Genomic DNA, 26989 nt, shown 5'->3' with positions numbered 1-26989 from the left:
TGCACACTGAGTAAAAGGAAACAATTTTTATATTTGGCCAAAAGTTTTCTGACTGTTTTTCCTTAGCAGCATTCACAGGAGGGTGTGGAGCTTATCCCAGGTACAGTACCATCCGAGGATCCCTCACAGGAGGGTGTGGAGCTTATCCCAGGTACCATCCGAGGATCCCTCACAGGAGGGTGTGGAGCTTATCCCAGGTACCATCCGAGGATCCCTCACAGGAGGGTGTGGAGCTTATCCCAGGTACCATCCGAGGATCCCTCACAGGAGGGTGTGGAGCTTATCCCAGGTACCATCCGAGGATCCCTCACAGGAGGGTGTGGAGCTTATCCCAGGTACCATCCGAGGATCCCTCACAGGAGGGTGTGGAGCTTATCCCAGGTACCATCCGAGGATCCCTCACAGGAGGGTGTGGAGCTTATCCCAGGTACCATCCGAGGATCCCTCACAGGAGGGTGTGGAGCTTATCCCTGGTACCATCCGAGGATCCCTCACAGGAGGGTGTGGAGCTTATCCCAGGTACCATCCGAGGATCCCTCACAGGAGGGTGTGGAGCTTATCCCAGGTACCATCCGAGGATCCCTCACAGGAGGGTGTGGAGCTTATCCCAGGTACCATCCGAGGATCCCTCACAGGAGGGTGTGGAGCTTATCCCAGGTACCATTCGAGGATCCCTCACAGGAGGGTGTGGAGCTTATCCCAGGTACCATCCGAGGATCCCTCACAGGAGAGTGTGGAGCTTATCGCAGGTACCATCCGAGGATCCCTCACAGGAGGGTGTGGAGCTTATCCCAGGTACCATCCGAGGATCCCTGACTGGAGGGTTCCCAGTTGTTGCCCTTTGACACCGGTTCTGTTCATAACCTTTATGGACAGAATTTCTAGGCATAGCCTAGGGGCGAAGGGGATACGATTCCGGGACCTTAGGATTGTATCTTTGCTTTTTGCAGATAATGTGGTCCTGTTGGTGTCACTGGGCTACGACCTGCAGCATGCAGTGGGGCGGTTTGCTGCTGAATGTGAGGCAGCTGGGATGGGGATCAGCATAGCCATGGTTCTCAACTGGAAAAAGGGTGGATTGCCCCCTCCAGACTGGGAATAATTTACTGTCTCAAATGGTGGAGCAGTAGTAGAGTAGTTGTGTGGGGGGGTGGGGGGAGTGGACTGTCACACCCCCAATCAGCTCAGCTCCAGATCTTGTTTGGGATTTCGTACTGCTTCAATATATTGCCAACCATGTCTCTGTTTACACAACCCAGTGGCCTGTACTACGAAGTGGGGTTACTGGCTTATCGGGGTAACTTGTCAGATTTAAGGTACCACAGTTTAAATGGACTTCATATTCGTTTACTTATATTTTGCCCAGACTACCTTAAATCCGAGTTACCCCGATAAGCCAGTAACCCCGCTTCATAGTACGGGCCCCAAGTCTTGGATATCATTTTGGACTATTTATACTGCCCAGAGCATCTCTTGACCCCCTGTCGGTCTTCACAATTGTGTTTTGGGATTGCAGCTTTAGATTTGTTAATGAATGTCTATGGATCCTTCTGTGACTAGAACCCAGTCTCCTTCATTACAGTAGTAATCATGGATAGGTTTTGAAACCGCTACACTAATACACTCACTTCCAGCAGTATTGATGTCATTACACCAGTAACTACATCCAGGAGTACTGACGTCAGCATGCCAGCTAGATCTTCATTCAGAGTGAAGCATCTCCTGAGTATGTGGGGTAAATCATGCTGGTGTTCACATCCTTAATGATGGGCAGGCCTAAGCATCAGCCTCATATCCCACCCAAAACGCTCTCCATCTCACACTGCTGCTAATCCTCTGTCCACCTTAAACACCGGGAACCTGGTCACACAGCTCCTGTAGGCTACCTGAAGGAGAAATGCTGTTGCTCTGTACTCTTACCCTGTCCACATGACCGGTGGCTGAGGCCAGCACCCTGCCTCTCCTCCAGTCCCACACACACACCGTGTTCTTGGCATCAAGGCCCACAGAGGCCAACCTCTGTGTGGGGAAGAAGATCCAGTGAAATTTAATAGAGGGGCACAGACAACCTCTGCATGGTTACCTGTAGAATCAGTGTTACATCAATGACATGCTGAGACCATTAACTTAAGATTGGCTTATTTTTTAGCATAGTACTGTGCTGATTGGCCAAGTTGCATCAAGTGTCTCCATCACAGGGTCTCCTTCATGTGTGATAAACAATGCTGCGTTCCATTTAGCTCGGAGGTTGGAAGTCGCAGCTGGGAACGCCCAAGTTGACCACGTTCCAGTACAACAAGTCGGAAAGCCATTTAGAAACACCAGCTCTAGCCCGGTTAATTGTTAGCCATTGTTAGTAACACCAGTTGATAACAATGCATTATGAGCATACAGAAACCACAGATCGCGGATGGGCAGTGCTGTGCGTATCACTAATTTAATGAAACAAACAAGACATAAGTGCTATTGAAGTTCTATGTGACGTTTGGAAGTATAAGATGGAGGATCTTATGATGAACTGCACCCCCACCCTCAGGACATACAGTAAAAGGTCATGTGAAAAGTAGATCGGGGACGTCTTCAAGATCGATCACAATATAAAATCAATGCAAAAAGGATAGCCCACTCCTAATCTGTATGACCCATTTTCATTTACGTCTTTAGTAACTTTTATTCTGCTAATTAATGGAAGAGCCTTAAAGCAAACTGAGGTTTTTGGGTGTGTATTTGTGAATGCAGTATCATTCCTATTCATGACCGCAATGTGGCGAGTATATGCCTTCTCCCCCCACCTTGTTTTACACTGCAGTCAAGCTTGATGCGTTGTTTAATCATATAGGCTTACATGAGAACTCAGTACAAATATTGTAAGGTCTAAGCAATGATGGAAATAGGTTACCGTATTTGGTGAGAGGAAAAAAAGGGCCTGTCCTGGGATCACATTCATCAACCAATCAGGTAGCGCTTCTATTATGAATATTAATGAGCTTTCCCTAACCACCCTGTAAAACTAAAATTTGCATCCAAGGAAATCTGGATATATGGTAGCCTTACAGTTAACCCTCGTTTTACAATCTACACACAACTGAACACTTGTATATGTGTATACAATATGTGTATGCAAGTTTTTTTCAACAAAAGTTATAACACCCTAAGCTAAAGTTTGTTAAATTTCAAGCAGGCGACACGTCTCATTGTTCACATGAAAACAAAAATAAAGCCTCAAAGTGACGATGGTTTCCGGAAGCTGATGTCACTCGTGAGCAGCGTGACACATAGGGACGTGCGTGTCCTTTCATTTTTAAAGTAAACGCCTGCACAAGCCTTGTAAATGCTGTGCGATGATACTGAGTGGCTGCTGTATGTTCAAAGTCGGTGCCTTTTCCTGCACTTGGAGGAATCTAACTTGCATCACTGGGTCATACGAGTTGCAGCACTACACCTAATATACCACCGGGACGCCCGGACGGGTGCCCAGAAACAGGATGTGTCCGGGGAAAGCCAGATGTATGGGAACCCTAGATGGAATGGAATAATGTGACAAACCGTAGCAGCTAGAGGCCCGGCTCACCTGCCCGTCAGAGTGGAAAGCCAGGCAGGCCACACCGTGGGTGTGCACGTCTTTCAGGATGGACAGCGTCTGCACCGTGTGACTGTCCCATATGCATATAAACGGGTCCTTCCCAACCTGCCCGGTGGCCACCTGCACTCTGTCTGGGTGCAAAGCCAGACTGCGGGGAGAGAGAAGCAGCATGATTATGTGCAGTGTGTTACAGCAATTCATTCACACAATTACACAATTTCACATAATTTTATACGTACATGGGAATAAGACTTCATTATCAATCGTTTTATTAACATTAAAAATGTAGGTATGCAGTCATCACAAGTATAATATAAACCATAAAAATGCTGCCATTAAAACATAACATGCATACCCAGGGCTGTGTAGGACAGGCCCCTGGACCCTGTGTGGACCCTCGCTAGGACAAGCAGTTAGACAATAGGTGGATGGAAAGATGGATGGGTGTATTGACATTGTTGAGCAAATAATGAACATAAATATGTTTAAAACTGGAAAGGGGCTATCAACAGCACTGTATTGCCCACACAGCCCCTGCACCCGCTCCCCAGCCATCTATCCTTACTCCTCCCACACCCCCAACCTCTACAATCTCTAGAAGTACTGGATGGATCACCTGCAAATGTGAGTTAATAAATCTGTTTTACCTGAATGCTCTTAGTCCTAGTTGTGACAACTCTGAAACTGCACCTATTCATTTATTACGCATTCCACTTACACTACATTCCCAATTTGCACAATCTCTCCCCACCATATAGGTGGTTACCCGTATTTCTTTGGTCTTACTAGATTCTCTCTTGAGGGCACATTTCATTTTTTTATTTAGTGAATGTTCTCTCCGAAGCAATGAAAGTCAGAGAACAGGACCATGCAGCATCCTTGGAGCAAATGCGATTAAGGGTCAGCTGTGATTTTAACTCACAACCTTACGATTGCGGGCACAGTCCCAGCCTGCAGAGCTGCACTCTACAGATAGAATGGTCCTAGCAGTGTTCCTATATCTCTTACAGATAATTTGCACTAATTACTGGTCACTCACTGGAAGCTCAGCTTAGCAGCACCAAGGCTGGCCTCAGACAGCTGTCTGCTATCTCACTAATAAATATTACTGTAAAAATGGAGAAAAATTACTCTTAAAAACAACCATACTACAGCACCATTTCCTGAAAGACACTCATTTATAAACACCTGGAAGATTTACTGGGGAATCATGCAGAACCCAAATCCTGTATTTTCCAGAGGAGCTTTCATATGCAGTGTACCCACTGGGGAGCTTTTGAAGGTCTTAGCTCTGTAAGATATCTACCACAGCACCATGTGACAGCACCATGTGACAGCACCATGTGACAGCACCATGTGACAGCACCATGTGACAGCACCAAGGGAAGCAGCACCGCCAGCCTGAGGCACAGCCAATCAAACACAAAGCTCCTCACAGTCATTTCTTTGGGGTTTGTTTTCAGCTCTTTTTTTCCAACAGCAGGAACATCATGTAACAATGAAGTGCATCTGTGCTGGCTGAGCGATTACATTACGCGGTATGACAGGCTGTTTTTACAGAAAGGAACTTTCACCTTTTGCCTTAAATCATTCAACTGTCAAAAAGAGAAGATAAACAAAAGGTTTCAACCAGGGCTGGCCCAACACTTTCCAGAGTCCATGCGAAATTTGTCATCTTACTCCGTATTCTGACAGGCAGATCGGTTGGGCGCCCCCTGGTGGCAGCTTCACCGATTCACTTATGACATGGGCCAGCCCCGATTTTGCAATCTCAATTCATACCCCTATGTGATCTCATTCTTGACAATTCTGCCATGTCTGCATGAGCAGGGACATCCGTTACATCAAATCAAGCAGTCCCCTTTTCCTACATAAGCTGTAAGAACCGTGTTACACCATGAGACATGTCTGACAACGTGAAAGAAAAAGCTTTAAAAACATGAACAAAATAATTCAGACTTGAGAAGGCTCCCCTAGTGATGGCGAGGAAGAGGAAAGACATTTTCCAACCTCAGATCGAACAATAATATTGTTCTCATACCAGAAAAAGGGTAAACAGTGTTTTGTAAGAGTTACAGCTCCCGAGGGTAACGAAACAGATTTGTAGAAAAACACACCGAAGGTGTTATAAGTAGGAACAAACTTAAATATATGTTTAGTATTACTTGCAGTTGAAATGAGTTGATTGTTAAAGCCTCCAGCAAAGTTGATGCGACAGTCTCATTTATGTAACGATAACAGCATTCCAGCTGGGAGGGAGCAAAAACGTGGACTGTCTAGGGTCCATGAAAACACTGCTGCAGAGTATCCACAACCAGATCTGTCAAGCTTTGCACTTCTGCCAAAAATGTTACACTTGTTTTATTCTTCTGTTGTTTCCTTGGCTCAGACACTTGATAAATGCAGACTGGACATTCGACACTTGGCACAGATACTTTATTCGAAATAAAAAAGAACATTTCAAGCAGTTCATAACTTTGCAGCTCTGGGTGGGTGCAGATTGGACAAAGCCCAGTTAAAAGCAGCCCTACTACCCTCCAGAGGAAGGACCTATGCCAGTGTTCCTCAACCCGGTCCTCGGGGACCTCCAGCCGGTACATGATTTTGCTTCCTCCCAGCTCCCGAGTTGGGAAACACTGACCTAGAATGACAAAGGCCAAAAGTTCACTGAGTAATTGAGAGTGACGTGTGCAAAACCCAGTATCACTCCACCGTGGCACATGCTTTAACAGTACAGGCATGTTCAATGAGGCAAAGACAAAACACAGTCATAATTAATGAGGAACTGTGCGCCTCAATCACCCCACAATGAGTGATAACTGAACCAAATAAACCCAAGAGGGATGTGGTCTGGATTTCTCAAAAGCACCTATCCAGCGTGACAGAATAAGTTACCTCTTATTGCGTAAACACCGCATGTAAATCACAGGAAACCAATACGCTTTCCTAGTATTTGTTTGAAATAAACATTTTAACGTTGTTGTTAAATTTCTTCTGTTATCACAAAACTCTTTCAATTTTAAATATGCTGTACTCAGTGCCTGAAGTGGGCCTGTACTCAGTGCCTGAAGTGGGCCTGTACTCAGTGCCTGAAGTGGGCCTGTACTCAGAGACTGAAGTGGGCCTGTACTCAGCACCTGTTTACTTTTCTCTTTCTCAGAGTACAGGTTCTTCTCAACATCAGCTGGAAGTGAATAACAAGGGGAGTACTGGCACCTGGGGCTGAATAAGAAGCGGAGTTCTGGCACCTGGTACTCAATAACAAGAGGAGTACCAGTACCTGGTACTGAATAACACTAGATAAGATTTTAACAACTCTAAGCTATTAGTTAAGTTCTCCCCAAGCGAGCTCGATGGGCCGAATGGCCTCCTCTCGTTTGTATAGTTCTTATGTTCTTATGTTCTTATAAGACAGGGAGTACCGACACCTGGTGCTGGATAACAAGGGGAGTACCAGCACCTGATACTGAATAACAACGGGAGCATCGGCGCTTGGAGCTGAATAACAACGGGAGCATCGGCGCTTGGAGCTGAATAGCAAGGGAAGTACCGGCACTTGGAGCTGAATAACAAGGGGAGTACTGGCACCGGGTACTCAATAAAAAGGGGAGTACCAGCACCTGGTACTGAATAAGAAAGGGAGTACTGACACCTGGTGCTGGATAACAAGGGGAGTACTGGCACCTGGTACTCAATAAAAAGGGGAGTACCAGCACCTGGTACTGAATAACAACGGGAGCATCGGCACTTGGAGCTGAATATCAAGGGGAGTACCGGCGCTTGGAGCTGAATAGCAAGGGGAGTACCGGCGCTTGGAGCTGAATAGCAAGGGAAGTACCGGCGCTTGGAGCTGAATAGCAAGGGAAGTACTGGTGGTTGGTGCTGAATAACGAGGGGTGTACTGGTACTTGGTACTGAATAAGAAAGGGAGTACCGACACCTGGTGCTGACTAACAAGTGGAGTACTGCCACCTGGTGCTGAATATCAAGTGGAGTATTGCCGCTTGGTGCTTCTCCCTACTCCAAGCACTGACTGTACTGTCTCAGGAACTCAAGATCCCCAGTATACAAGTGCAGTGCTTTGGTGAATGGAACAGTGTTTGTTTTAATTCCATTTAATATGCAACAGGGCAGATAATCTTTCACTGGTGACAAGGAAATATAAACATGTTTAAAAGGTCGTTGCTACTCTCGCTCTCCAAGGTAACGGAATACATACAGCACTCGGTAAGAAAGCTTGTGCGTGTTACATGAACGTTATCAGTCATAGAGCATGCTATGTCCCTTTAGCATAAAGGCCATTTACGTCTGTGAATTGATGTTCTTCTGTAAAAGACTCTCTTTGAAGATCTCTCAGCTAGCTGGAACATGGTGGTTACATCTGAGTGCTGTGACAACCATATGCTAAGAACAGATCCCCCATCTCAGCCCTCACATAATACAAATACTGGGTTATATGAATCAAAACTTTAAGGTACATTTTCCACTGGAATAAACAGCATTTTAGTATGTCTACCCACTGAGAATTTTGCAAACAAACATCCCTCTGTTCATAGCTTTTATAAAAGTTGAATTTATCTAAGTAGTTTACATCAGGATGAGAAGCCAGTTACAGCAACAAACCCAGGTCCAAATCCTTTATATCTTAAAAAACAATACTATTTCCTTTTGAACGCTGTTTCTTACTTGATTAAAGTGTCTTTTCCTAATTTCATTGTTGCAACAAATTGCAGCTGGATATATTCTTAAGTCGCTTTTGCTTTGGTATTTGCTTTGCCCAGTTCAATAATTAAAAAAACTCATCTCAGGTCACTAGTGTCAGAAACCCCTTCACCTCCTTAAATTTTCTCTGAAATCCCGGTTTAACTGGCTGAGCACTGTTGACATCAAGGTCTGATGCAGTGTAGGGACAGTACCCAGTGAGCTAGTCAATGCACATCAATATGACATTGAAGAGATATAAATTACACAAGTCACAAGGTTGGTGCTGTATTTTATTAGCATGTAATTTAATTAAAAATGATAATAATAATAATAATAATAATAATAAGAAGAAGAAGAAGAAGAAGAAGTAATAACATAAAAACTGTCCCCATATGCTATCAGAAGTGTTTTACACATTTCAGATGAAACTACAGTATAATGGCCACAAAAGTCAAGATATATACTAGTGGTTATTTTAGCACTGAATGTTTAGCGTAACCCTCTCCAAAATGTACCCTACACACCCCAGAGGGGGCTTCTCAGCACAGCGTAACCCTCTGTAGCCACACTTTGTTTCCAAAAAAATGACAAAAGATTCACCACTTGGTGATTTTGTTCTTTTTGTTTATACTCCATAACTATATAAAACTGACTTGAAACTGTGATAGAGCAAATTTAAAAATAGAGATGCTGCATGCTCTGACACTGCTGCATTACCGCAGGGGGCAGGTTTCCTCTTCCATGAACTGCCAATAGTCAATAACTTGGGCAGCACCAGGGTGGGGCTTGCAAGGCTTAAGCTTTGACTGATTTGTTTTTTAACCAATCACCATCACTGCGTTTTGATGCCTGACAAATTCTTTGCCAAGCCCAGTGTATCCTGTTACCCTTGAACCACTCCTGGATAATGATGTAAGTAGCGGGTTGACCTAAAGGTGGATGGAGTATCTGTGAAATAATTACCAAACTTCCTTGTTCCGACTTCCTGTTTGGATCCTTTTCATTCACTCAATAAATTAACTCAAATAAGTAAGCTACTGCATAAATCCCATTTAGCAGAATCTGAATAATATTAAACTTTAAATAAGCAAATCATTTATTAAATTCAACAATCTCTATTAAAATCATTTTAGAAACAGTAATCAGGTCCGAGCGCAGATGACTTTTGTTCTTCTTATCAATGCCATCTTTGTTTTCTGCGTTACACCCACAGTGGAGCACTAATAATGAGGAACATAAGCCTGTTTAAACCACCGGGTTGCATGGTCGATCAACCGATGGTACCAATCATCTGTGAAGGTACAGCTTGGCCTTTTCACAAAGACTTATTCTGGATGTTGTTACTAAAATCATTCTACAGTAACTGTGGTACATTTCGCATTTCTAGTATAATGTAATGCAGGATGTGGGAACATAACAAGCTTTCCAAATGAGAGGGGTATATTCAGCTGGCTTCTAAGTGCTGTAATAAGAGCAGCTTCAAATCATTCTTAGAATAGCATGCAGTTTAATCAAGCCCCGACCGCTCCCTAAAGAAAGTGTCATTCCAATCCTGCTTAAGACTCCCCCAGTTTGAAATTCCTAGCTCCTCAGGATTTTGGATACTTGGATTCTAACCCTATGTACACAGAAGTGATTAAAGTTTAGCCTTGCCAATGTGTAATTTTGCAGCAGAATGACTTGACTGTTATGAAAGACAACCTTATGGGGACTGCAGACGTATGCAGAGTTCAGGATGAGGCGTCTTACAAATGAACGTAAGACGCTTGGTTGCTTTTCTGCCTACTCACTACAATGCCATGTTGCATCCAAATCAAAGCTGATATCCTGCTTTAAAAGTTATTCCAGAGTATGAGATGCTGGTAGTAGATTCATTACTTTACCCTGAGTGAATTACTCTCCATTAATCCTGGCAAAATTCCACACGTCAGCCATCCCACTCTCCATAACACTACTTAAACCTAGAAATGTTTCCTGCTATCCCAATACATTCTTCAGTGGGGTTTGTCAGTTCTGATTTACAATGTTGTTCTAAATGAACTCAAAAGGTATGGTATATGTGATACTTTAAAGAGACAATGAAGTACCAGAAATTGCAGAAAATAACCCAGGCATTTGGGAAAAAATAGTATGGGTCTACACTACAGGGGAATATAATTATGGACAATCTGTCATACTGCAAGAAATGAGAGACGGGCTTGGAAATGAAAGAGTAGTGAGCAGTAACTGCATGCACATCACTGATGAGGTGTTACCAGTGACCTACCTGATAATGTCATCATTGTGACCCAGGAAAAACTTCTGGCTGTGGTCCCTGGTGCTGTAAACCACGCCAACCCCAGCCACGAAGTACACCACCTCCTTGCTGGCCGTGTAGTACAGGTTGTTGCGGCACTGGTGTCCCCTGTAGCCATATATCCACTGCAGTCTGAGCTGGGAGCGCGGAGCTGTCCTGTCTGCCATTTCACAGCCCTCAAACCTATCTAACTGTCAAAGCTGCAGCCCAACCACAGCCTAAACGATATTCTCAGCACTGTATGGTCTTACCTTAACTTGGCATTAAATCTTGGTACAAATTACAAAGTATGTGCTTCATTCGTGCAACTGAAAATCTCCCCTTTGTACAACTGTATACTTATTTCTTAAATGTTTCATTTTCTGTATATATTGCTTATAGATTGTGTTAAAGAAATGATAGAAAAATGTACTAAGAAATTTTCTTTTCCTTATCGATTTCCTAATTAAACTAGGTTACGAATTAAATAAAAACTTTTCTAAAACTTTTCTTTCAAACGAGTAGAAAACAACTAAAATTAGATCTAGATTAGACGGAAATTTTAACGGGAAAAACTGTCATTAAAGCAAATTAGTACAACCACCAAAACATAATCCGCATACTAATCCCCTGCCCTGTCCTCAGACATGATAGAGAAAACCTTTCCATGTGCCTCCTCGTTACGAAACACGAATAAAAATAGTAACTACATCGCAATCAGATTTGTTTGTATTAAAAAAAATCAACCCGCAATCAAAAGCACCGTTCAGACCAATTATTCGTAATAAGTTGCATACAATCGAGGAGTCCAGAGACTGAAACCTTTTCCCATACAGTTTACCCCTGAAACGGTGCTGCCTAAGCAAGGACGCCTGAAATTCAATTTATTATTAACTTCCCTGCAATGGCAAATTAACAGCCAGGCGAACAATCTTCCTCATCACACTCCTTTCTCTAATTTGCATTTCAAACTGTAAATTAACGCCTGGCATCAAACACAATGTGAAATAAAAAAACGGATAAAGAAACAATATTGCATACAAAAAACAGAGCAACTGATTTCTGTAATGCAAACTTTAAAAAGGCAGTGGTTTAAGGAAGACGTGATCTGTAAAAGCCTGCCGCTGCTCCAGCGAAATCCCGAGACGAGGCGCTCTGCTTTCTACCTGACCGCATCTTTAAGAGACTGAGGCATTTAGAGACCTCCTCCAGCCAGTGACGCCCGAATGAGGCCGGTCGATCGCAATGGCTCATGGGGATTGATGTTTAAGTGCCCTTCTTACCTTTACCGTTAAAGCGCAGGTAACATGCCAAAAGAACTACAACTCCCGGCTTTCAAACAGAGCGCGCTGTCCGAGGTCCTGCATTTTGGAAACGACAGACATTACTTCGAAATTCCGATGTTCGTGACAGCGAAGGTATCTTTTAATCCCTGGGATATAAATATAACCTTAGAAATATCGTTGGACTTTGGCATAGCCTGCTTGTCATTTTATCATTTTAGCATAATGTATGTACGTGTGTGTGTATATATATATATACTGTATATATATAGAGAGAGAGACACAAGATAAAAAGAAAATCAATCGACATTTAAAAATATGTTTAATATTTCTTATTGTATTTGATTACTACTAAAAACGGAATTCACTTGAAGACTTCGGATTTCATTTGATTTTAATCAGTAAATTGCTTATTTACATATTATGGTGCACAGAGACCTTATACAATAATCCATCCAGTTTACAATCTTGTATCCTGCATGGTAACGCTGGTGGCCCAGAGCCCATGCCAGGCAGCGTAAGGCATAAGGCACAGGCACACTCTGGATGGTCCATTGTAGAAATGAGCACCTCTCAGCCAGAGATCCAGATTAAACCCCTGTGACTCCTGTTTTGGGGGCTAAACTTAGATTCCCTTCCCTGCACCCTTTTCCAGTGAGTGTGAGAGACACAGTCCCCCATAACTGGAAAACACCCATTTACCTCCTTTATTACAAAAGGTATAAAATTATCCATCCATCCAACCTCCAATCACTAACCTGGTACAGGTTTACTGTAATCATCATACCTATCCTACTGTACAGAGCCCAAAGCAGAGGGCACCCTAGATAGAATGCTGGTCCATCGCAGGGCTCTCACACACACATAACACAAAAAAAAATCTCACATTATGGGTGTCACACCTGCCCCTGGTTACTAATTGGGTAACAGAAGCTGCTCTTGACTGGGTGAGCTTAGAGCCCAACTTTGTTATGGAGAGTAGTGAGCAGTGCTCGGTCATCAGCATCTCTCTTTGAGCACTGGGCTCAGCAGTAACCTTGTCGGGGGTTTGGTTTTTAAGGTTAGTCTGTGTTGGTATGTTTTCTTGGGTCTTGCCAGTGTAGGTCTGTTTTCTGTGTTTGATGATGTGGTTGATGATGTGGGTAGTCTGGGGACTGGTTTGAGAAATACTTATGATGAGACCCAATTAACCCACGCTGCTGCAGGTCAGCTCTTCCATTTCTTCAGGACATTTACATCAAGAGATGTAGGAGCAGGGCCTTCAGAATCATAAAGGACACACCCCACCCCAATAACAGCCTGTTTCAGCATCTGAAATCAGGAAAGCATCTTAGGAACATCATGGCCAGGACTGAGAGACTTAGGAGGAGTTTCTACCCCAAGGCCATAAGGTTTCTGAACCTGACATGCCATTGCACTTCACACCCTGATGTACATTGTGCTCTTGTATCCCTCACGATATCCACACTGTTACACTGGTCACTTTTTTATGTCTGTGTTACTGTTCATTTTGAACATACTTCTAAACTTGCATTTTAGCTTTTTGCACTTTAGCATAATTGGATTTTTAACTTGCACAGTCTACAAAAGAGCGGTTCAGGATGCATTTCACTACGTGTTGTACTTTGTATAACTATGTATGTGACAATTAAAGAATTTTGAAATCTTGAAAGAAAAGAACTCCAGGAAACATGAAACAGAAAATATAAATAGTTTCCTTTCATGTACAGTCGGAATGGCATTATCTCTGAAATGACATTTTTTTGTCACCATGCATCTTGGGGGGAAGGCATTTCCCTGGACATTTTTATTAGAAGTACAGTTTTTTTTATTTACTAGCTGTCTAATTATTAACATTTGCTGATGCCTGCTTTATGGATTTGGTAGATAATTCTGAGAATAATGCAAAACACTGAAGTAGCTGAACTAAACAGAATAAATATTGTAGAATCTAGCCATACTGAAGCTTCCCAGTCTCAGAGGTACAGAGTGGCTGTTTCACCTGCTGCCCCAGGCCACTCTAAGTGAAGAACGGGCTTCACCACTTTCCCTGCCTGCTCCTTTCTCAATGTACCACAGCTTCTTACTCTATTGTAACCAGGCATCGTGTCTAAGATGAACGCAATAGTGAATTCAATGTAGATTTAATCAGACGTAATATCAAAGTGTACTCATTTAATCAATATGTATTTTAGAATATATGAAAAGTAATATCACAGTGAAAATGACTTTTTGAACAGAAAATAAGTATTTCTTCAATCTAGTGGTAAAAACTGGAAAATTGAAATGCAATTAAATAAATACATCATCGATTCACTGTTTTCTAGGCAATAATATATAGTAGTATCATAGAGTAAATAACAACATTTAAATTGCATTTTTTTTTTTATAAAATGCTAATGTTTATCTTCAGCTATATATTTTGCACAACTAAAATGACTTCTATATACCAGATTAGACTTCATTTGATGATATGTGAAATGATCAGTGCTGATACACAGTATGGAAACAGACAGTAGAGACTGATTTTTAAAAGCATTTTAATGACATCGCACATATTGAACAGGTATGGTGAGTCTACAAGGGCAGCCCAATACATGAGAGAGCCAGACCTGCTCCGCCCACAGCCATGGGCTCAGCAAAGGCGAAAAAAGAGAAAACATTCCCATAGTTAATTTTTTGATTGTGCATCTGGATGGAAATTTTCAATGCTATAGGTACAATGACAGAGAAATGCACACTATGTATCAAAGAGCAAGTTAATATAGCAAAAAATTTAAACACACAGTGCTATAGCCAACAAGCAAGCATCTGTTTCGGAATAACATTTTTTCCCATTAAATGCTTTAATTCCACTTTTCCACTTAACAGCAATGCTTTAACATGTTTATAATACATCTATATTTTTAATATTCTGTACTAGAATGACATAAAATGTGTAATGGAACTGAGGAACAACAAATAAAGTGAAAACAGCAAAAAAAAAAAAAAAAAGAAAACAATGCGAAATTAAGTAACTAAAATCCATTTATAATCTCAGGCTTTCTTGTGTCCCCAACATTGGCACCGGTTCTGATCCGCACATGTAAATTCTGGCATTACTGTGGTGACATTTGACTTCTATGGTTTTTTGTCTATATAAATGTGGTTTTCTACAGAGTGTCGGCAAAGGCAATATACTGCCTGGAAGCTTATAATGGATGAATCGTCTATTAGTTAGGAGAGCGCAGAGCTACCTTTCTATCAGGAACTGGCTGGCTGTGGCACGGCCTGCCACCATGGGCTGTGTTCAGAGCGGCCGAAGGACACGGACCAGCACTGCGTCGCCATACCGCCGATGATAAGGATGCAAGTCGTCTTCACCAGACAGCCTCACAAAATTGAGGAAATGTTTAAATATATAGAGCCTATAAACTACTTATACTTACAAAAAAGAGAAGAATTACCAAAAATCAAATGGCAAAAAACCCACAAATTAAGAAAGAGCAAAACCAAAAATCTGTCTGGTCCTGTCAAGACAGTTAAAGTTTCGAGATGGAAGCTGCCCAACAGATCCCACACCCTCACTTAAGACCTTGTTTTGTGTCCACCGTATTCTTTTAAAAACTGTCTGTAAGTTCTACACCCGATCCCAGGAATGTTAGGCACAGAGTGTTTAGTGTTGGTTCTCAGCTTGCATGCTTGGAAAATCACTGGAGTTGGCTGGAGACATGGATCTATTTCTTCTTGCTGAACAGGCTGAAGCGCTTCTCTTTCTCCTTCTCCTTCTCCTTCTCCCTTTTGCCCGGGCTGGACTCCGTGGTGAGGCTCACGCTGGCGGGCAGGGTCTGTGCGCGGCTGGAGGCCGGACTCGCCTGCTTGCTGGAGGTCAGAGCAGAGCTGTCGGAGGCCGTCGCGTTCAGGATGGCCTGGATCCACGTGTTCATCTCCTCCTGTGGGCGGGATTCCAGCACAGACCATCAGCAGAGCGCCACCCACTATCTTGTCACAGTGGCTCACCAGTATGAAGCAGGACCTTTTTCCAGCTGTGGTATTTCTAATTACATTACATTCAGATGCTTGTAATAGCTGAAGAGGAAAGTACGTGAATCAAGGATCATAAAGTACAGGCAGTCCCGGGGTTCAGAATGTCCCACGTACAGACAACCCAAACAGAATGCCATAAAGCCTATTATATAAAAAATACAGGATAAATACAATGGTTAGTAAAAACATTCACAAGCACTACTTTGTGATGCATGTGAAAATATTGCACGGCTTCAGCGGGTCACCAGCTTGAGGTACAGTGCAGTACCATATGTACTAACTGTACAATAAATGTACTGTACTGTATTACTGTATAATAATAATAATAATAATAATAATAATAATCTGAATCTGATTAATAATAATAACCCGGGGACTGCCTGTACTGCATTTACAGTAGCACTATAATCTACAATTACCACTAGTATTAGCTGAACTAACAACATATAAAAGGCTAGGTTTGCATTAAATAGACTTTTTTTCCCTTTGTTCACTGCTAAAAAGCAAAAATACCTAAGTTCGCCAACCTCTTCAGATACCAAAACTGTGACATTATAGTGCGGTTTGTAAGGAGTCACCATTAGGATTATGTTGAGTGAAGACCGTGATACAGCAGGACAAGCTCAATTTCTCAGCACTTATTATCATTACTAATAACACCAGCCAATTTGATTCATAATTAAAGTCAAGAAGGCTAAAGAAAATCATAATTATGAACATTATCAATCACCCAGGGTGACTTATTCTTAATCAGCCCTGACCAGAGCACCTCTCAGCCAGAGATCCACGATGTCAGCTTTACCCCAGTCTCCGTTTCATGTGTAACATTAGGACAGGAGTCCAGCTGACTACTCATGACCAGACTAAGGTGTTATAATGCAAAAACAAATCAGCAACAGTCTCAAACTGTCGTCTATGCCACAAGATAGCTGTGTGTGTGTGTGTGTTTATATATACAGTGGAACCTCGGATTACGAGTAACGCGGTTTACGAGTGTTCCGCAAGACGAGCAAAGATTTTTTATAAATTTTGACTTGGAAACCGAGCAAGTCCTGGTTTACGAGCGCCAAGTATCATCAAAAATCATATGGCACACATGCGCTCCTTGTTTTTCTTGTTTTTACGTGCGTTTGGCTTCAAAACAGGAAGCGCATGCGTGCGCTTCTTGTTTTGACGCCGAGCGCATGTCATCACAACTGAACCAATGGTTATTCACTTTCTCACGCTGCAGAATTGTGGGTAATCGTCTCCCATGCTCAGTCTCAGTCAGCATGCCTCACTCGTGTAGTCAAAATTTAGTAGAAAAGCACCACCAGAATAAGGGCGTAGCAGTGCGAGCGATGAATCTGATTAATGACAATGCAATGTCCACATTTTTGCAAAATCGAAAAGGAGGCAAAAGAGGCTGTCATTGGATGGGTTCCTTGTTAAAGTCGCACAAACAGAAAAAGATTCCAGTGAGCCAACAGATAGCAGTGATTCCATTAATTATAGTGAAAGTCGTCCTACAAAATAACCCTCCTCTTCTCCTCTCTCGTCTCCCTCACACCATCCACGATTCTTTTCAAAGGTAAAGCGCAGGTTAATTTGTTTTATGTATTTTTACTTTATATTTTGTATTAATAATTTTTATATGAATATTTTTGAGTTGTGGAACGGATCATATGAGTTTCCATTATTTCTAAAGGGAAAATTCGCTTTGATATACGAGTGCTTTGGATTACAAGCATGTTTCCGGAACGAATTATACTCGTAAACCAAGGTACCACTGTATATTATACACTCCTGAAAATTTGGAGCCTGTAATGGAGACAAGAAAATCTTGAGGCCTGTACATTAATTGTTGTACATGGATATTTTACTGTATGGCAATAGGGGGTTCCCTGGTACAGGTTCCCTGTTCCAAGGGGCTGGATCCCCAACCGAACAATCATCGACCTCTGTCCTTGCCCCCGCCCAGCTAGCAGGGAACCAATCAGGACCATCCGCCGGAGCCCTTAATTTTAATATTTTCCATAGTTTTCCATTCTAAATAATTATTGCTGTGATCACATTACCATGGTATTGCTTTGGTGTGCAAACATGTACCAAACAATGGCTTTTAAAATGACATATAACGCTCTGAAGGAACTATTTTAAGAATGTTGCAATGCAAAAATTTTACTTACGTCATCTTTGGCTTGGAAGAGATACTCATTTCCATCTGTTAATCTGCACAAAAAGAAATTGTTTACTGTAACAGGTAACACCCAAGGAAATGAGCCACCAGAGGCGTGTCAGCGTTCGGCCATACCTGAGCTTGAAGACGTGCTTCTTCTTCTTGTAGTCAACGGCAACCTCACATGTTGCATCCTTCAGGCTGACGGGGATCTCATTGTGGTACGGGATGCCCTGGTTCGCATTCTTACTGTCTTTATAGAATCCCATTTCCTGTTTGTTTATCACGCAGTACACATTATGCCAGGACCTGCAGCCACACATAGAAACCATGTGGTGTCAGTGGGTGTTGTGGGATGCCAAACATCCTCATTATTAACATTTTTAGTCACCCCCCCCCCGCCACCACCTCACCCCTCATTTGCAAAGGTGTCTCGTCAAATGTTTTCAAATGTTGCTGGATTACAAATGATAACAGACGCATTTTTCCCTGAATACTGTGTGGTAACACATTCAAACAGAGAGCATTTAAAGCCAAGATTAATAATAAATCAGAAATCATTTCTGTTAGAGCGCATGGACTTGCAGGACAATATTAATCTAGATGATAATCTGTTTAGCAACAGAAGCAAGCAGAAAGTAGCTTGGCTTTGCAGCAGTTGGCGGCAGTGTCCCGGCATCGGGCAGGACGCGCGTACCTGCTGGATGCCTTCTTGTTGTGGCCCTCCCACTCGTGCTTACGGTACAGCATGCCCTCCATCTGCGTGGAGGCCACGCCCCTGTGCTTGGCCGGCAGCGTGGCCGCCTGGCTGGTCTTCTCCCGTCGGTTGGAGGTGGGCGAGGGCAGTGGGCTTCCATCCTTGGAGCTTTTCTCCACCACACCATTCACGGTCTCACCGCCATCAACACCATCCGGCTAGACAAAGCATGGGGGGGAGACGATAAAAGTGGGGGACAGTCCCAAAGCATGATAAGGGACACGTCTACCACTAATGCAAATGACGTGTGTGCAACAACAAACACTGAAAGGAGTCATATACCGTATAACACAAAATTAACCTTAAGCACATTCCCATTATGTACTACATTTAGCTTTACCAAGCACACATTTTGGAAAGATGTACACTTAAATTATTTATTTTTTTCAAAAACCAATGCCATTGCATTAGGCATAAATAGGCAAATCTGTGATAGGTTTAATGCTTAGATAAACATTGAATAAAGCAGACTCATCTCCATAGCCTTATGTGGCCTGCATATGATCACAGGCCTTGGGAAATCTGCCAGTATGACAGTCACCATGGAAGCTGTACCAATAGCATTGGTTTTCAAAAAAAATTTTTTTTTAAATCACCCAGTTGAAAGGTCTGTCCTTTAAAGATGCCACAATGGTCCCGCACTCTTGGATTTAATTAGTCAACCCCAGATCAAGGAAGGAAGTGGGCCAAAATGTATCATATGATTTCCAGAGGCATGCAAAGAAAAAGAACGTATCCAGTCCGATCCTGAAATCTGATTGAGGAATCACAACAATATTGAGACTCATTGCTAATCATCACTATCAGCAGCACTGGAAGTGCAGAAGAATACTTTTCATCTGCTGAAAGGTGGACAGCCACCTCACACCCATCGGGTTGAATTACCGCAGTGCACTATGGGACATGGCCAATCCCGAGCATTGCTGAACGCGCTGTAGTCAGGCTTTGCCCTCTGATAGGCCGGACCGGAGCCCAGGTCAGCCATGTGACCTTTCACCTTTCAGCAATCATGACTGAACTGGAGAGGTGGTCTTCCGTAGCCCACACTAGATCAAACAACGCTGCAATCCCATTGGTTCTTCCTATGCATACCAGGGTCTCAAGACTGACAGGTGTATTATTATTATTATTATTGCTAAAACAATTTGATAAAACTTAAAGAGTAGAAATAAAATTAAAATACAACAGATGATTCTCTGGGTCACTAAGCATTAAAAGGTAGTGAATACACAACTGGAGACATGGCAGTTACACATAACAAAGATAATGATATTGATAATGTATAAATACAGACTCAAAATGAGAAAAAGAAAGCAGCATAATGTGAAAAATATCGCATCCACAACACAATGTGACAGCGGGGAGCAGGGGGATAAACAGCTGGGTGTTTCTGCACAAAAACAGGAAAAAGAAAGCGATCAAATGGCATTTAAAAGGGTTTTATTCTCAATGTACAAAACTGCACAGATTATTAACATTCAGGACACCATGCAAAACAACAGCGGTGAGAACAGGCATTCAGGCAGCAGCGGAGAAGCTAACCAAAAACAGCAGTTAGAGAAGATGCGAGTGAGCGTGACATGCTGTGTGAGTAATGAACATTCCGGGTTAAAAGGGAGGGATGAAGAGGCCGCTGTAGTGCAGGGACACGGTGCTGCCTTTAAAGCCCTAACTACACACATGTATGGCTAACAACTGACCAAGGCCGCATATGTGAGTGAGCTCTTCTGATTCTGATTTCTGCAGGTTTGGAAACGCTTTACATTAACTGCAGCTTCATAAAGCATTCATTATGCATTCATAGAACATTACAAGAAGTAAGTATACCTTAACATCCTAACATACCTTAAGAGCTTTAATATACATCATAAACATTATATGATTATACGATTATAATGTTTGTTATTATCATACAGTGCTTGTTATTAATGTGCACTACAGGTTTTACGGTATATTGTGATGTTAAGGGATACTTACATGCATGCTGCTTATGAATGATCTATGACTGCATAATGAATACATTATAAAGATGCAGTTAATGTAAAGCTTTACCGCATGTTTTTAAGCAAGAACTGTATTCATTTCGTTTTACTTTGCATTTACTTTTACTTTTCAATAACAGATTTCAGGAATAATACAGACATTTTTGACACAGTATTTCCAAAGGCAGTCTTCTGAGTTACTTGACAGTAGTGAAATAGTGAAATAACTCTCAAGGACTGTTTTTCATTCTCATCACTGTCATGTGCCAAGGGTGAAACAACTGGGCCATACTTAGGAGTTACAGTTTGATTACTTTTGAATTTAATTATAAATTTCATTAACATTTAACTGTCAGACAGCCAGATGGAGCCTGAGCACGACTGCGTACAGCATGATCCTTTACTGGAGTCCCCTAGAGGAGTCATGTTGATAGGTTTCATCTGCTGTGAACTCTGCTCTTCACAAAATGAAATTTCATTTTAAAATACAACAAAATGCTGTTTTGATCTGTCGTTATTTCTGTGAATCTGATTAAACTGTTACATGAGGCACTTCAGAGAGTGGGAACTGACATTAAATTTTTGAATATAATCATCAGTCTCGGAACTAGTATAGATATGCTCTTCACATAAGTGTAACTTAATAATAAATGCTAATAATTAATATGATGTTGATTATGGACGTACACATACTGAATACACAACAAATTATTAAATAAAAGTTCATAGTGCATAAAACTGTCATTAAGCAGAACAAAATTATAAAAAGTAGAATTATATTTAGTGGAACTTTAATATCTTGTTTTAAACTGACAGATTTATAATCAGCTGTTTACACATTTTTCTCATTAAAATTATGTCCAGTTTTAGAGAATTTTTCTACTATTAAATGGTTAGTTAATATTACGTTTCATTTACAGATTACCAAAGAACTTATTGTATCTAAAACAAAAAGAACATAGACTTACAGTACATCCTCATTTTCAGAACAGCTGCTGTTTCTTGAGCCCATATAAGCAGTCAGTCAAGAAGTCTACAACCTGTGGCTGCCTAGGAAGGCAAAGCTTTAACACCTATAATATGATTCCTCCTAGATGTCTAGATGGACCTTACATATGCCATGGGCTAGAGATGATGTCATTAAGTTTTCTTCTTTGTCCTTTTTATAATTATCTTAATTACCAGATTAAAGCTGACAGTGTAACACAAAGTCAGATCTTACAGTTGCTGAGAATCTCACAGGCACAAACTCAGGAGCACAGTCCATGGCGCTGGCCACGCCCACTGGCCGCCCGCCGGCTCTGAAAGCTTGTGTAGTCAGAGTAGGCTTTGGAGCGGTAACTAACCCGTGCAGAATCCTGATCTGCTGGCAGCCCGTTTTGAGAGATCTTCTCATCATCCCTGCAAAGAAAGAAGAGCAGAGGCTTAGATACTCGGGAGGAAGGAGAGCAGAGGCTTAGATACTCAGGAGGAAGAAGAGCAGAGGCTTAGATACTCAGGAGGAAGAAGAGCAGAGGCTTAGATACTCGGGATGAAGGAGAGCAGAGGCTTAAATACTCAGTATGAAGGAGAGCAGAGGCTTAGATACTCAGGATGAAGGAGAGCAGAGGCTTATATCCTCATGAGGAACGAAAGCAGAGGCTTATATCCTCATGAGGAAGGAGTACAGAGACTTAGATACTCAGGAGGGAGGAGAGCAGAGGCTTAGATACTCAGGAGGAATGAAAGCAGAGGCTTATATCCTCATGAGGAAGGAGAACAGAGACTTAGATACTCAGGAGGAAGGAGAGCAGAGGCTTAAATAGTCAGGATGAAGGAGAGCAGAGGCTTAGATACTCAGGAGGAACGAAAGCAGAGGCTTATATCCTCATGAGGAAGGAGTACAGAGACTTAGATACTCAGGAGGGAGGAGAGCAGAGGCTTAGATACTCAGGAGGAAGGAGAACAGAGGCTTAGATACTCAGGAGGAATGAAAGCAGAGGCTTATATCCTCATGAGGAAGGAGAACAGAGACTTAGATACTCAGGAGGAAGGAGAGCAGAGGCTTAGATACTCAGGAGGAACGAAAGCAGAGGCTTATATCCTCATGAGGAAGGAGAGCAGAGGCTTAGATACTCAGGAGGAAGGAGAGCAGAGGCTTAAATAGTCAGGATGAAGGAGAGCAGAGGCTTAGATACTCAGGAGGAACGAAAGCAGAGGCTTATATCCTCATGAGGAAGGAGAACAGAGACTTAGATACTCAGGAGGAAGGAGAGCAGAGGCTTAGATACTTGGGAGGAAGGAGAGCAGAGGCTTAGATACTCAGGAGGAAGGAGAGCAGAGCCTTAGATACTCAGTGTGCAACATCTTTAATATCTTTTGAGAAAAAATACCTGTACTTAAAAAGTACAATGGCTAGCCAGTGCGTTAAATGGCTATCTGGATTTTAGTTCCTGTCTACTAATGAGTATGCAAGTAAAGCATTAAAGCATTAAATAAATACTATACAGTAAATGGCCCTGAGCCTGGTACTTTTCAATTTTCCATCCATCCATCCATCCATCCATCCACAAATCCATCCACTTACCCACATAAGGGTCACAGTGAGCCTGCAGCCAATCCTAGGAAGTACTGGGCAGGAAATACCCAGCTTTAGGTGCCAGTTTACGGATACCCACATTTTAGAGACACCAATTTACATCATGGCTAATTTACTATGGGACAATCCTCTTGGCAAAAAAGCTGCATTTATTACTGCCTGCCAGCACAGGTCATGCCCTTCCCCGCTCAGTCCCGTGCATAGATGTACTGCCTGAGGATGCCCGTGCTGCATGGCTCACATTCACATCTGTGTTTCATCATCTTATTGCTTATGGGGCATTTCAGGCTTGAGCGATATCTCTCTATGTCTGTCTATGTCTGTCTCTCTCTCTGTCTCTATGTCTGTCTCTCTCTCTGTCTCTCTCTCTCTCTGTCTCTCACAGATGAAACCGTGAAGTGAGGGATGCTCCTCTTCTGGCTGTGACTAGTCAGGGGCAGCAGTCTCCGGCCCGGACAACGGCTCAGGATCTAGCTAACTGACTCTTACCAGCACTTAAGCTAGTCGAACTCCAGCCTGGGCAATGGCTCTGGGTCTGGCCAACTTCCTCTTATCGCTGTTGGGTGAGTTGGTCTCCAGCCTCAGTAGTGACTCAGGATCTAGCTAACTGACACTTACCACTACTGTAGCGAGTGAGACTCTGAACTGGATGGTGGCCCTGGATCTGGTTAACTGTGTAAGGGTCAGCGCCCGTCCGACCCTGCCCTTCGTGTCTCCTCCCTGTTTTGCCAGCAGGTGTCGCTGGCCATCCAGATTTCCTACATGTCACTCACCCTTCAGCCCCTATATGCTTTTCCTGTCCCCAGACCACCGCAAAGCACAGTGGGCTGAGCGTGCGGCTCATACTGAGAACCTGCTAGTCATGCGTTCAAAGCTGGCTAAGAACAAGCCTCAGCTGTTTTGTTTTTTTTGGTTTTCCGTGCTACTATTGGTTATCAGTGCTTTTCTGTTTTTGGTGTTTTTGTATTTCAGTTGGTTCCTTGCCTTTTGCTCCTTGTCCCCTGTTTGCTCAGTTTTCCTTGTTCTAGTTAACTCTTAGTGTTCCTTCATTTTCTGTAGTCTCCAGTGCTGTATGATTGTACTGTAACATGGCACTGTTCCTTGTTTGCCCTGAGTCCTTGATTGATTAACTGGTTATGATTCTCACCTACCCTGCATAGTCCTATTAACTGTGTATTTAAGTGTCTGTTCTGGTTCTGTTCTGTGATGGTTCATTGTAGTTGAATGCAGTTAGTTCCTGTGTATTTGTTGCTCTGCTCTGGTTCTCAGTCCCGTTCCCTGTGTCGCTCAGTTCCCCAGTGTTTCTGCTTCATGATTTCTTTGTTACATTCTTATTTTTCCCATTTTGTTTTGACCCCTTGCGGTCCTTTTATTTTGTGCCTTTCTCATTGTTGTTCAGCTGTGTCGAACCCCTTCTGTCACAGAGCCACAAGTGGATCGTCACCCTATTTCCCACCTGCGCCATGCCCCACCATGACAAACTGACTCTTACCGCTGTTTTGCCGAGTCAGTCTCCGGTCCAGGCAGCGGTTCTGGTTCTGGTGGCTGTCTCCTCCTCTCTTCCTCCTCTTGCTGTCTTCTCACTTCCAATAACTCCAGCTGCAGCAAAGCAAACACTTTCACAGGAGTGTTTAGGTGACAGCACTGGGAGTGAGGATGTCATGATGGATAACACACCGGGCCTGGTTTGGCCATGTATAAAAATACACGTTATAAAGTTTTAAAATGTACCTTTTTACACATTGATATTTTTGACTCTAATTGCAGGGTTTCTTACTGGGGTGTCAACTGGCAATCTGGGTTACCAGTACAAACCAGTCAAACCACAGACACATACTAAAAATATCTCCTGCTGAATTTATCTGGCCATTTTGGCTGTGGTGATATGTTTAGCTGCAGGTTACAGCCGCCTGCCCTAAAGCCCCCTGACGCACCGTGGTCAGCCGCTCCAGCGCCGAGAAGCGCTCCTCCCACGTGGCCGCCGACTTCTCAAAGGCCTCGTGCCTCTTGATCAGCTTCTCCACCTCGTCCACACTCTGTCCCATCTCCCGGCTCGACAGGTACGGCTCCTGGCCCAGCAGCCAGGCCTCGGCCACGCCGGCGTCCCGTGAGAACTGGTGCACCTCCAGAACTGGACAACAGAGTTTGGAGGTCACAGGCTACGCCATACCAGACAGGCTAGAGGATTCAACCAGAACAGGCAGAGAAGATAGAATTGTGTGAAACAATGAAGGGTTATGTGACCATACTCAATCTCAGCCACTCCCATCTGTCCTCCCACTTGTCAATCATATCTTTCCGCTTGTCAGTCAGCTGCAGTAACTTCTCCTTGATCTGAAATGGGACCAGAGGCAGATAAACAATCTAAATGTAAGGTATCTGTTTTAATAACAGCCGACTCCCTGTGTAGGAAACAAGGACACCCAGCATTAGCTATTTAATAAACTATAATAAATTCTAAATACTACAAAAATCAATTTTTTAAAATACAGAGGATATTTCTGGAAACATATTGGGTGTAAAAGTAAAGCAGATGACTCAGAGATGAAGTGTGAGAGTATGGATCAAACATCAAGTCAGCTAGAGGGGTCATGTGGGGCCATGTGGGGTCACGTGGAGTCATGTGGAGTCATGTGGGGTCATGTGCCCGGGAATCTAACTCTCGGCCTGCAGGTGTTAACAAAATAACTGGTTCAAGAGCCAAATGAAAGATCCAGGGACTATTTTGGACAATACTCAGAATGAATGAACAAACACAGGAGATAATGAAACACACCTAGGCTGATCAGATGAGAAGGACAGAGTGCAGGTTTAACGCACTGGCTCTCAAACTAATAGTAACTGGGAGGGGTTATGAGAATTTTTTTTTGAATACACTAAACCAAGGTTTCTCAACCCAGTCCTCGGGGACCACCAGACGGTCCACGTTTTTGCTCTCTCCCAATTGGCAGGGAATTGGGAGAGAGCAAAAACATGGACCGTCTGGTGGTCCCCAAGGACCGGGTTGAGAAACCCTGCACTAAACCACCCCCCACCCTGTTGACAAACTTAATCATCAGAAATCGGTTTAAAATTTATCATAGGGACACCCCTTCCACAAGAGAAAATATATCTATCCTATTAAAAAGGGTCATGAGACTTCACTTCTTGTGGGGGGGGGTGGTCTTTAGACAAGCACTGGTCACATATAAAAGTAATCGGAAAGTGACTGGCACTCCCTTTGTGTAAAAACAGATAAAATCAAGCGTCTAGTCAAGCATCTCTGCAGTGTGTGTTGGGGTTCACCGGTCTGCCGGGGCTCACCGGTCTGCCGGGGCTCACCGGTCTGCCGGGGCTCACCGGTCTGCCGGGGCTCACCAGTCTGCTGGGGTTCACTGGTCTGCCGGGGTTTACACTAACCTCCTCTGAAGCGTAGTGTTTCCGTGCCAGGAGAGACTTTCCCAGCTCGATGCAGGCGGTGAAGCTGTCATTACGGGCATCGATCTCAGCCTTGATGCCCTGGTGGTTGTTCATCAGCAGCTCCACTGAGGATACATCCCTGGGGGTGAAAGGTCACGAGGTCAGTGCTGAAAACGTGACTCATGTGACCATAAGGAGGGCTGGGCAAGAATGACAGCAGAGGGACACAGAAGACAGAATTTCT

At 43.1% G+C, this 26989-nt stretch overlaps 2 protein-coding genes across 8 annotated transcripts in view; both read right to left on the bottom strand.

Moving 5' to 3' along the window:
* Positions 1-11739, bottom strand: part of LOC111850769 (echinoderm microtubule-associated protein-like 6) — a 52217-nt gene extending 40478 nt beyond the window's left edge. For all 5 annotated transcript variants that reach the window (XM_072703734.1, XM_072703736.1, XM_072703737.1 and 2 more), the window contains exons 1-3: positions 10554-11739; positions 3572-3731; positions 1921-2019 (exon numbers count right to left, since the gene is read on the bottom strand). In XM_072703734.1, the coding sequence (XP_072559835.1) occupies positions 1921-2019; positions 3572-3731; positions 10554-10750 (456 nt within the window). In that variant the 5' untranslated portion in view covers positions 10751-11739. The remainder of the gene's footprint in view (positions 1-1920; positions 2020-3571; positions 3732-10553) is intronic.
* A 2629-nt stretch (positions 11740-14368) lies between these two features.
* The window catches only part of LOC111850725 (spectrin beta chain, non-erythrocytic 1-like), an 82314-nt gene continuing 69693 nt past the window's right edge, over positions 14369-26989 (bottom strand). For all 3 annotated transcript variants that reach the window (XM_023824915.2, XM_023824917.2, XM_023824919.2), the window contains 9 exons: positions 26746-26884; positions 25596-25680; positions 25281-25477; positions 24839-24945; positions 22115-22169; positions 18727-18944; positions 18165-18338; positions 18040-18082; positions 14369-15777 (listed from right to left, as the gene is read on the bottom strand). In XM_023824915.2, the coding sequence (XP_023680683.2) occupies positions 15562-15777; positions 18040-18082; positions 18165-18338; positions 18727-18944; positions 22115-22169; positions 24839-24945; positions 25281-25477; positions 25596-25680; positions 26746-26884 (1234 nt within the window). In that variant the 3' untranslated portion in view covers positions 14369-15561. The remainder of the gene's footprint in view (positions 15778-18039; positions 18083-18164; positions 18339-18726; positions 18945-22114; positions 22170-24838; positions 24946-25280; positions 25478-25595; positions 25681-26745; positions 26885-26989) is intronic.

Source organism: Paramormyrops kingsleyae, chromosome 20, assembly GCF_048594095.1.
Source record: "Paramormyrops kingsleyae isolate MSU_618 chromosome 20, PKINGS_0.4, whole genome shotgun sequence".
Lineage (NCBI taxonomy): Eukaryota > Metazoa > Chordata > Actinopteri > Osteoglossiformes > Mormyridae > Paramormyrops > Paramormyrops kingsleyae.
This window is presented reverse-complemented; position numbering and strand designations above follow the sequence as displayed.